General features: G+C 35.0%; 1 protein-coding gene across 1 annotated transcript; it reads right to left on the bottom strand.

The window, feature by feature from the left end:
- Positions 1–125: 125 nt before the first annotated feature.
- On the bottom strand, positions 126–9,551 carry LOC120338988 (alpha-1,3-mannosyl-glycoprotein 4-beta-N-acetylglucosaminyltransferase A-like). Its single transcript, XM_078116497.1, has 4 exons — positions 8,847–9,551; positions 3,508–3,720; positions 1,797–2,053; positions 126–1,148 (listed from the first exon to the last, which is right to left on the bottom strand). The coding sequence occupies exons 1-4, from the start codon at positions 9,339–9,341 to the stop codon at positions 1,124–1,126; spliced, it is 990 nt and encodes a 329-aa protein (XP_077972623.1). The 5' UTR covers positions 9,342–9,551; the 3' UTR covers positions 126–1,123.
- Between the last annotated feature and the right edge of the window lie 3,071 nt (positions 9,552–12,622).

Raw genomic sequence — 12,622 nt, 5'->3', positions numbered from 1 at the left:
TACAGCAGTTTGGAGTCGTATTTGAACTCTCTTGTGTCAGGATTTCGGACATTTCATGGGGATAATCGTAGTCAAAATTTCTTGCATAGCCTTAAAAGTTATGCTAACTAAGCCTTTCCCAGCAGTTTAATAAAAATGCTGTTTTGATGCTAGACTTTCTTGGTGCTTGCGATGCGCTCGTCATGGCACCTCTGATTATCATGCATCGACTTTCAAACTCTAGGAATGATTACGGTATGTGCGAGAGAATTGCTGCACTCCTCGCCGTCGAAGTCGATATTTGCTTCAGTCTGAAGTCCGAGTCAAATCTGAAATGATTCCAAATTTTCACGGTGCCGATCGATAGACTACAGGTTGAATTGAACAAAACCATTTTTCAATATTTTCTAAATTTATCGGTGCACATTCTCATATTATTGCAAACAAATAAATCTACCTTAGTGAATTTAAGTAAAGTACATATTCCTCTTGTATTTCAGAACTTTATTTTTGGTCTGTTACACGTAGGGCTGGGCATTTTTGAATACCTTGTGATTTCAGAATCGAATCGAATAATATTTTTCGAATCGAATCACGAATACTCGAAAATATATAATTGTAAGCGACTTTATTATAGTAATTGGTCCTCTCAACAAATAAATTACCGAAGACATAGAATAAATCACCCAGATAGATTACTGAGCGTTCACACAGAATAACAAACACGTTTTATCAATAACTCACTACAGAAAATAGTCATATGTTAGAATTTCGTTGAAAAAATATGACTCCAATAAAAAAAAATTGGGGAATTCACCTCGACAATTAGCGGAAAGATGAAAACAAGATGGCGGCGATTCGAAATTTAGCTCTGAACCGATTCGAATAATTTACTATTCGATTCGAAATGCCCAGCCCTAGTTACACGTCAAGGATTTTTTAGCAACCGTTATTTATATCGATCTCATGACTGTTATGTGTCATCATTGGATAAAAGATGTAAATTGGGACTTGACATTTCGATGTCCGTGTAAAGCGATAGATTTATTTCAGAATGTTCATTGAATTATAGTAAACCATCTTTTGCCGATATCGACCATCAAAACAGGTAAAACAAACAATCCGTAGGCTTGGCAGTTTTCGATCATGTGTTTTTACTTGAAGATATTCTGGAAATAAAAATAAATTTTTCTTTCAAATAGTGCAAAAATAAAAATTCACTTTTTACTATAGTGTGAAAATTGACCGTATTTTGTATTTGCTCTTTAAAAACGTATGTGTATTAAACTGGTTCTAAAATTACAGCTAAGTGTCCTATGTCAAAAATTTCGACTGCTTTATTTTAACAAACAGGAACAGTTTTTTATTTTGTCACGCTAGTCCGCTGATCTCTTCAGCAAACTCTTAGATTATCTGAAACGATACCGATGCGTAACATTCGTGTCCATATTCCACATTGCTTCTTGTTTTAATCTAATGTCCGAAAATAATCGAGTTGTCAATTTCTGTCGGATTGTTGGCGTATAGTCATTTATATGGCGCTTTGCTCGTACATAGCTCAGAGCCGATGTTAAATAAAACTTAATTAAATAAAAAGGAATTTTCAGAAAATTTAACTGCGTGGTTTTGCAGATTACAGGTCTCTGGTGCAAATCTCATTCTCACCACTTCACTCGGGGTGTCATAATTGGTCAACCCTATGTTGAACCAAAAAGATCCAGGTCTTACTTTAGTAGCCTCTATATGTAAGTATATACTTGTACAAAGAATTGTTTATAGCAAAAACGTCATAAAAAATAATCAATTGGATAACTTACTTTCCTTTATGTTTGAACAAGTCCGGATGATCAATTTTAATCTTAGATATTTCTTTATCACAATCTTTCCTAGGATATCCACACGCTAATGTAAACAGTAGATCTGATATCAACCAATCTATCGGCTTATAAGTCCATAAAACTCTCAAGTAATCAGACACAAGAGGTAGCATCTCCCCAGATATAAGCTTTCCTATCGCTCCAAATTTGCAATAGGAAATTATGAAAAGATCTTCTCGCCACGATGACTCTGCGTGCTGAAAATAAAATGGCGTAAAAATTCAGAAACCTATGTTTTGTGAAACATTATTTTAATCAAGTCCACAGTTCTATTCATGTAGTTTGTTGAATTAAGACAGTTTACATTGATTACATCACATATAGCTTAACGTGGGACTCAGGTTCGAATCTATTACTGGTAGACCATGTTTCTTTGGATGAGTAGTGCCCTAGCTAAAACTCGGTGGTTTGACAACCAATAATTGGTTGTCATGATTAAAATGTGATCGCAATAGAGTGGGTATACAGCTCAACGGTGGTCAAACCGCATTCGGCTCGCCGGAGTTTTTGTGAGGCTCTTCTCGCTAGCATGTGTAACAGTATCAGTAGTGTAACAGTTTTTAATTTATTAAGCAGTAGAAGAAGTTTACATTAATGATCAGGACGAAGTATGTTTTGGTATGAAAATTGTTACAGCGTGGACTTTTGAGCCAGTCAAGCAACAAATCTTACGTCACAATGGTCAAATGTACGTTGACGCGTTGGCGGTATTGTAGCTTGTTCGGGGTTAGTCTCAGTTACAGTGCAATATGTCCTCAAATAAGAAGTGGAAATACGAAGGTGTGAACAGAGTTGTCAAGTCAGACTGAGAAGAAGAATACGCATTCACTAATCAAGAAAATCAACTTTTTTGATTAATCTATTATAGGCTGCTAATCCACAATAAAGTCAGCAATGTTGAACGGTACCATGAAACGAATCATAAAAACTTTGTACGAGACTACCCTCGTAAATCAGTTGTAAGAAAACACAGATTAAATGACTTTAAATTAATACTAAAATGAAAGCAGAAATTTATGACATCATTTGGCAAGGAATCCGATACATCAATTGAAGCTAGTTTTGTTATACCATGGAATATTGCTCGTGCTAAACACCAATGTTGTGGCAGTCAATAGCCCAAACGCTGGTTTTGCGTCGCACTAAATAAAGGCGCATCTTCCAAATTAGTATATATATATCATTGTAATAGATAAAATGCAAAATGATTTAATGAGTTCTAATATTCATAATTTCAAAAATTATGTGGCTCTCTCATGTCTTTGATTTGCTGCATGCGGCTCTTATACCAAAACAAATTGCCCACCCCTGGCATAGCTAATTATGTATAAGTATCCACAGAAACAAAGATGCCTTCGGAAATGTAAATAGACGGCTTTCAACGTGGATATACTTTCAGTATTACCATGGTTAGATATCCTATTCAATATGGTTAGCACTAGTACTCGAACAAACATATTTCACATGGCAACATCACAGTATGAACAATTTCTGAATGACCAAGCCATCGGGCTGAAGCGCTTATATTCTAAATAGTAATATGATGAATGTAATCGATTGTTTCTTTAGGTACTACCCAGAGTGACTATAACAGCTGCACAAGTTCAAAACGACTGTTAGGCTGAGAAATAATGAAAGTATTTCAACAAACCTTATAAATAATATTAAGGTAATCATCTACTGCGGTGACGTCATCTTCCAGCATCAAATAATATTTGGGATTGAGTGAATAAGCATATTTCATCAAATACGATTCATCAATATTATGCTTTGATCTCCACTTTACTCGTCTCCTGGAATCTCCGAATGTCAATTTCAACTCTTTGTCCCAGTTAGGATAAATATGATCAGGAGGATAGATTATCTGCAATTGCGAAATAAAGTAATAGTCTTCTAGCGACAACAACAATCTTTAACCACTAAAAAATTTGGAGGTAATTGGTCCAATAATTGCCAAGAATTTATTACAACACCAAGAAAAAGAATACTAACAATAACCAAACGATCTATAAGTCCACTTCGTGTCCAATTGACAACTTTATAAAGAAAATATAACAAATTTGATTTGATTTGAGAATTGTCCCTGTTATGGCACAGAGGAAGCATATTGCGATGCAATCCCATTTACACATTTTTTAGATTATCTTATGTATGTATGTATGTTTATTCGTCTTGTAAAAGCAAAAACACAGGAGTTAGTAAATATCAACATTGAAGACGGGATGTAAACATAAGACCATACTGGCCTAAAACACATGAAAATGCGGCATACACCCCCTATGATAAGCATAAAATGCAATAAATCAAATAAGTATAATATGGTCTTTCATACAGACAGTTGTGCAAGGAGGGTGGATGGGTAGCAATATATGCAGCAGGGGTAAGGGTGGAGTATGCCCAACTGTTTGTAGAAAGGAGTTGGTAGGACAAGACAACATCAATAAATAGAGACAATACAACATGGAATAGAATACATGTAAACATAATAATAATATTTGAACATATACTAAATATAGCACCCTTGGCCTTGAGTAATGATACCCCACCTAGTCCGGCAGAATCGGGCCTTAACATTGTTTTGGGACATAAAATTTTTTTTATTGTTTAGATATAATATATATGACATATATAATGACACCCAGATGGGTGTGGAGTATATAATGTTGAGCAATTTTTTTTAAGTGGATTCAAAGTATTCGGTCCAAGATGAGGCACATCCTGAACCCTAACCCGGTAAACATACAATGTTCAGGCTGTGCGCTATCTTGGTACGAATACTTCAGGAGCGCCTTTTTGTTAAAAACAATCATTTCATAACTACATGGTTTAGTTTTGCATACATAGTAACATTGAATCTGCTTACAATGTCAGAAATTCAATTTTAGTAGAATAAATGGTAGTTTATTTCACTGATATAAGCCAAGATCCATCGACAGCATCTAGCCACTTTCTATTGCGCTCTTCAAACTACATTCGCGTTGCCACGCGCATTTCGTTTTCCTTGTTTAAGCTTAGGGACTTAGGGAATATTTTATTAGTTGAATTGGATTGGAATATTTGACCTCGTCTTTCACTCCGAACGAGGCCATGTAAAACCATCCACTGGTATCTAAAGATGTGTAACGTGTTTTCTTTTGGAAGAACCGCAACCTTTCAGTGCTGCATTGACTTTGGCAAAATTAATATATCCTTGTGGAGATAGAAGGTATGCGTATGCGAAACCGAGATGTGCACCTGTTATGCCAACATAGTTGAGTCAAACGTTTTGAATACTAGTACATCACACACATTTTTGCGCACATGCATCAAATTCCACTTGAAAATTGAGCTATAGGTTTTTGACGAGCTTTTGTGTATGATTTCATTCCATAGAATTTGTATGCTGTTCTAAAGAATACTAGTTTCAGCTTTTTCATTCATCCAAACCGCGTGTTGAAAGTAAGTTTTGTAATATTGCATGTATGTTTTCAACATCCTTAAATCGGTGATGCCAGTAAATCTTTAATACAAAAAGATCAGTACATCTGTAATGAAAACAGCAGTACCCACTCAAATGATAGCTGGGGGATGGATACTCTTAGTATCTGCTCCATCGCGTGCCTCTTACAGTCTTACCAGTTTACATGAGTGCCAATTGGTATCTAAGCTCAGCCAGAGACAAAAAGTTTCGGACTGCAGTTGGCGTGACGAAATGTTTTTAAATATATATTCTACAATGATTGCATACTACTGAAAGTTCCGCCCTATATGTCTTTTCCCATTGCACTATTCCTTTACTGATATTCGATAATATGACGCTCATCTGACTTAGTTCTTAAAGTGTGTAGATGGGTATAATCTTTTCCACGCTGTTCAGATGGGAATGCTCGAATATATATAAGAATTGCTAATATTGGTTTGCAATGCGATAAAATCCCATCTTGGCATTTCTGCCTCTCGCAATTGCTGCGTATACTTATCGGGAAGTTCTGTGGCGTGGTTATCAAATGAAAAAAAAAACATGGGAGTATTTTTTCTACTTCTCTATACTATTATCAAACCTTGACATTTTGTGAAAACTTTTTTCCGTGCAACCCTCTTTCAAAACATCCTCAACAACCACAATTAATTATGTTATTAAACTTCCGAAACAAACACATAAAATCATCAACAGCTGCATATCACCAAGTAGATATTGCTGAATTGATCTTTATTTTACCATTTTGCATGTAATTATTTTTGGTAAACCTGTTATCTATCGTAAATACAGCACATTTGACAATGTTGTAGTGTGACTTTTTTGGCCTCACATTTTTGATATTTGTAGTCAGAGCTCTTGGGGCTCTGTCAAACAAAGTTACATACAAAATATTGGTTGTAAATTGCAAAACATGATCATGTTGTTGGAATAACTTGGCATTTTACCACCCGTATATCATTCATTGTTGAGAATATTAATAAAATCATAAAATTTAAAAATCCGTTTTTGTGAAATTTTTGTTGTAGCTGAATTCCAGGGACAGCATGACAACAGGCAAGAGAAGCACGGTCGCCTCTTTTAGTTTATGACAGGGTTTCTCAAAAGGGGACCCCGTCCTCCTTGGAGGCCGCTGATCAGTTATCTGGGAGCACGAACAAACAGATGGAAATGCAAATATATAATAACAATGTATTTTTATAGAAAAGAAGAAGCAAAAGTGTTGAGAGTCTTTGGTAGTTTGAAAAGCATTGGCATGGAACATAAGAATGAACTACATTCTTTCTCAGGGATATACTATAAAATGTAGCAATTTTCTCATTCTTGATCTCGTGATATCATTGTTTTTCACTGCGTCGTCGTGATCATCCCGCTGCATAACAATTCTCGCTAACAAATATTTGACTGTTCTCCACCGGGTGTATATCCACTTGAACCACTGGCGACTGCATTAGCAGGCTTGTATTTTTAATTGCAACAAAAACGGGTATTTTGAAATAGTACTCTTTATTTTACGCGTATGTTTCGACAGTATTTTCATATACTGTATATGGGTCGCGACCCAAAGCTGGGCTCAACAAATACCTAAAAGTTATTTGATTTTATTTCCTAGTAAATTTGGTGCTTGCGCAGTTTGTGCACCAAGATTGCGCACAACCTGAACATGTACTGTAACAGGTTATGGTTCAGGTTGTGCGTCATTATGATGCACAGGTTTGACGAAAAACACTAATACCAATATCAAGCCGTAAAAAAATTGCTCAAGGCTGCAAACTTCACACCCATGTAGAAATGATGGGCAATGACCCCAAGATGAATAATCACAAATAAAAAAAAACTTCATGTCTGAAATCGAACTTGGGCCAAAAAGGTCCCCTTATCTGCCGGAATGGGAGAAATAGTCTAGTTTATAGGTGTATGTGCATATATGGTATGTACCAATCAAGGGTGAGTGTCTTAAGTAATATATGGCCAATCTAGCAAAAATGCGTTCCTTCCAGGCTTGGGGAAATACGATGTAATAAGTTCTGTCAAGTTATTCGCTTTTCCAAGTTACTTTGTATTTTATAGTTCTGAATACCGCCAAAAAAGATCAGGTTCAGATTCAAAAAAAGATATTCAGGTTGCATTTCCATAAAACCTATCAGGATCGAATTTTAGCCGGACAATTTGAAGGTATAAAAGTATATTGAAATAGAGAACAATAAATTATAAAGAGTATCATTTTGCCATGTCATGGATTTTGAATTAAAATAATAATAGAATGTGGTATCCTGGGATGAATTTGACAATAACCGTTGTCCCTATTGTTTGCTGCATTTAAATTTTAATGTACCTCACTTTCTATAACCTGAATTGATGTTTTTGTCTAATTAGGCCTGATAATAAAATAAGAACATTAATATAATTAAATAATATGATATCCTGGAATGAAAAAAGAAATGAGATTGTTTAATTTGGTACTGGGCGACAATATTGGAATGAAGTCAAAGCACCATGCTATATTAACAGTGTCCATTGTCCTTATTGTTTGCTACATTCAAATTTGAATGTAAAGCTACTTTTTACTGTTTGCAAATTTCGCACTCTTTTCTGTTCATCACATTTCTTCTGTGTAAGTATGGACATAATCCAACTAAAGATCGATAATTTTTGGTGTGTTGATATGTAATGCGTGATGATCATTTGCGTTTATGCAAACCTGTGACAGTAACTCAATGAGGCCTTGATTGAGACTCATTGGGTAACTAAAGCTAATATTCTGAAGTTTTAATATTTTTCCTACTCATTGCATACTGGAATTATTTAGTACATGTTTATTTAAATCATCGATGTTATAGTATGATCGTAAAATCCGTTCAAGCAGCACTTCAAAGTTGTTTTTACTGCCATGTTTGAAGTATTAGCATTTTGTGGTATCAGGCAGGAATATTACACGCAAGTCATGCTTACAGCTTGATCGAACTCGAATCGAACTCTAATTCTCTCAATAAACCAGAGCCGCCGAAATGAGCTACTTAATGAATTCTTGAAACGGGGTCCTGGCAAAATGGAATAATATATTATAGAAGACTGAACATCAAAGTCGAAATACTTTGTCTTGATATTAACTATCGGTATAACATGGGATTTCAGGTATTGACGGCAATTACTTGGCATAAACACTGCCTACGCCAACGCAAGCTAGCTTTTCAACACGGCATTGAGCGATGTGTAACGTACCTCCAAAATTTTCATTCAAAGACTCTCAAATAGTTTTCTTTGAGTGTCAAGTTTTGTTTAGTCCAAGTTTTTTCATGCAAACAACTCAAATCATTTTAAGTCTTTAACAACAATCGCTTGAGTATTGTAAATGACTATAGTCTTTCCATTGGTTATCAGTTAACATGAATATCATATATATAAATATTTTGAACGGCGAGGTCAAATATAGCTCGCGGATTCCTGTCACAACGAAATTCGTATTGCTTTAGTTTAGGTCCGCACTATGGTTATTTTTTTTAATAAACAACAAATCCAAACTAACAACCAACCTGAATGAGACCACTTTTTACTTCTTCAGCATATCGTTTTTCAATCGTTGCGGTCGTTTGCTTCCTAATCTCTTTGTCTATGTCAGCAACAAGAACCACAAAAACAACACTCGAGAAAGATCTGTTTCGTAACAACGAGTCCAATGTTCCGACCAAATAATTAACTCCCTTGATCCTCTTTACTGTTGGGATACCGACTACTATATACAATTCTCTTGCATATGAACCCGAGACATTTCTTCTGGGAAACGAGTACGACACCCGAGCATGACCGCTTTCAAAGTCAACGTCAGCCTTCTTCTGGTGGCCTGGCATGCTTTCCGCATTATTCCATTGTTGGAAATTATATTCCCCTTTTTCGTATTTGGAAATTGAAACTATCAAAAATGCCAAAATAATTATAAAATTCACAAATCCCATCGCAATGCAGATTGAATTTTTCGGCGTCCCACGAAGTCTCATTTTTTCGTCTAGATTGCGAGCAATAGAAAGCATGCACTTCAGCTATTGTTACTTCACTGCCTGTCTGAAATACTAGGATCTTCATGAGTCAATAGTTACATCATAAAAGGTCGTGTTACGATTCGATTGTTATGTCAGCAAGAGGCGTCAAAACACCAAAGACTACAAACATGATCAGTGCAGTTAATAGTATACGCGGAACTGCATACCGGTACTAATTCCAAAAGGATTTTATATATTTCGTACTAACAGGGCGGCGATTTTACAACATCATGTAAGCCTACATGAAGAACCAGAACATTAAAATTGTAATACGCACGGCCAAAAGTAGCGATGGTTTGTTATGATTTCGCAGTGTTTTGGGCTTTGACTTTCTGGCTATGGTTATTTCCCCGAGCATTGATTTCCCTGTTTATTGCCGTTACCATGAAAAATCAGCAATAAGTCAACAATGACGTAACAATTGCAATTTGTGTGGCCGCTCAGGCAAATATTCAAGCATGGTTGTAAAAATTGTTTCGTTTTCGTGGTTTTGCCTGTTTTTGTCAGTTTCAGTTGTGTTTCCAAAAAATAGGAGTATATAGAATAACTTAATTGTAATTATGTCTTCCGAGGTGCTTTAGTTTAGTTTCAATATTTAAAAATTGATACCGCAAACTCTGCGATAGACTATCCAAAAACTAGGTATCAGTGCATGTAAGTGGCACGTGCCACGTGGTTTATTGTTTTGAATAAAAGTGATAGTTTTGAATATGTGAGCCAGTTTGAAAGGGCTAACCCAAAACACTCTCAAAATAAGAGTTGGAAATTTTGCAATGGTAAAATACAGGGAGAGTTTTACAGGGGTCAAGGAAACCTTCATTACAAAACTAGTATAAATTGTTAAATATGCCCGCAACTAGATTGTAATCAACGATTACCTTTTGTTAAATGATGAGGTTACGATACCCAGAAAATTTTTTAATCAATATAAATTATACAAAACGAAAATTTCAAGTTGGCTATTTAGCAGAGCAGTCGTGGTTGCGAGACAAGGTGAAAGTCAATCATCACCATTCACCACAAAACATAGGAAAAGTCAGGTTGTTCACATACTTTCACTTTATTATGGAATTAGAAAGAGAAACTACATATATATATTATATATACATAAATACAGGGTGTTGAAAAAATGTTACGCAAAATTAGGGTAAAGTTTTTCATCATGGCAATGGTAAAAAAGTAACTGTTGAAAAGCGTCAGTAATTCAATACTGTTAAAAATGGCCGTCGTTTTAAGTAGTATTTCATCTTAACTTCTGTGAATTTTGCGTTACTTTTTTACCTTATATGCACTTAAAATTCCCATGAATATTTGACGCTAACTGCTTTCGGATTGTGGTGATGGTTACCGCATATTATATTTTCTGGATTTTGTTAACACTAGTTGATTGCAAACTTTTATTCAAATCTGAACGATAAAAATGAAATTCTAGGAGGAAAAACAAATCAATCGGTCACCCCCACCCACACACCTTCCACAACTTTTCTCATTTCGAAGTACACAAGTAATTCCCACCCTCAGTATTTTCAATAATGAAAGTAGTTCAACATGACATACAAAATTTCACTCTACGTCTCAAAAAGGTTGAATTGAAAAGCTAGATATTTATATGAAAATGTTTGTTGTGTGCATAAAACGGAAATAGAATAGCAAGTTTAAAATAAATTTAAGATGAATTTATAAGAAGAATGAAGTTCAAAATAAATTTAAAATTCTCGACAGCTTATTCTGAAGAAAATTCGCATATACCGTTCGTATACCGTTTCCGCAAGTTACACGGAGAATCATAAATGTATGCTATTGATCTGGCAAAAATGTAAGCGCAATCTTTTCCCTTCCTTTTTGTAAGAATTTGTATAATTGCTCGGCTGTCCTGGGGCCCAAGGAATATCATTTGATTCCGTTATGACTCCGTCGGACCATTCCCATATCCCCTCCTGTCTGATATCATGAAGTCATTCAAGTAAACAGGGAGAAAACCACGGTGCATAATCATTGAACCCACATTCCTAAAATACGTTTTATCAATGAACAATTTTATAAAATAATAGTCACTGAAGAAAAGTGACAATATTTGTCACGTAAGACGGTTTCTATACATAAAGAATATTGCAATTGTGAAAACCCGTTGAAAAACGATATACTGAGAAAGTAGCCATCATCTACTCAAATTATCATAAGCAGCTTATAGAAGTTAAAATACCACCATAATCTCTTGCAATAAATAATAGTTCAATTTTTTTCACAATTTCACCATTACGCAAGCTAGTACATCTTACGACTGAACTATCTCAGTCAGTTATGCCGCGGTAAAAATATGGGCAATTTTAATTCTTCACTAAAATTTAGACACCAAGGAAAAAGTTGTATACAAATTAATATCGTAAATATGAAGGAGGTATATTTCATAAACGTACGTTTTTTTTTGCTTCTGGAGCTCTGACTTGAATAACCTTAATAGAGTGTGTGATTTTAATCATATACTTATATTATTATTTGGCTGTCACCCTATATTATGTAAAACCATGACAATCAACGTAACCGGCATACTTTGTGAAAGAAGGTTCTCTTACAACAGAGGATGTCAGTCGTCCACCGATGTTAGCACAAGGTCTTATTGGCTTGCTTGTATGTTGGCCTATGAGGAAATTGTTTGTACCAGAGGCCATTACTTGATTGGAACTTCTGAACACGATATCGATCAAAAATGAAGTTCGTTCCAAAATACCTAAATCATAAATGGCAGAATTGTTGGGAGAATTAGCAATAACACCTTCTGTGTTCCAATACAACCAACAAGCATCGCAAAAATAATATATGTTGTCGCAATAGTGAAGATATTCCAAAAAGTTGAATTGCTTTTTTTTTTTTTTTTTTTTTTTGTCAACGATGCACCTTAAAACTTAAAGTTTGGAAGGAAAAAACATGCCAAAATATTGCACTTCTGAATATGAAAATAGAATTAGAAATTGATTACCACTGGTAACTGCGAATAAAATATTTTGGGTTGACAACTTGTTTCGTTTTGAGATTTTGATCTGGTCCCTATTAAATATACACTATTATAGTACACTAAAATCTACATTAAGCAGAAGTCTGTCTCAGAAATTACTCTGCAAAAATCAGTTTCAACGCAGAAAATATCTCATCCTTACATCGTTACAAGCATTCTTTGAAAAATACCAAACTTAGTTTGAAACTGTTACAGATATGCTTTATTCTCAAATAAATAAAAAAACGGTTGAATGAAAGTATGAACCAAATTGGTGGTT

Source organism: Styela clava, chromosome 9 (assembly GCF_964204865.1).
Source record: "Styela clava chromosome 9, kaStyClav1.hap1.2, whole genome shotgun sequence".
NCBI classification, from domain to species: domain Eukaryota; kingdom Metazoa; phylum Chordata; class Ascidiacea; order Stolidobranchia; family Styelidae; genus Styela; species Styela clava.
Note: the sequence above shows the minus strand (reverse complement) of the source record. Positions and strands in the feature narration are given on the sequence as shown.

Bases quoted from the DNA above. Each gene is read 5' to 3' on its own strand.
- LOC120338988 (XM_078116497.1), bottom strand. From the start codon at position 9,341: ATGCTTTCTATTGCTCGCAATCTAGACGAAAAAATGAGACTTCGTGGG. The intron at 3,721-8,846 runs GTTGGTTGTTAG...TCGCAATTGCAG, and splicing joins TAAAAAGTGGTCTCATTCAG to ATAATCTATCCTCCTGATCA. The intron at 2,054-3,507 runs GTTTGTTGAAAT...TTTTATTTTCAG, and splicing joins ACCTTAATATTATTTATAAG to CACGCAGAGTCATCGTGGCG.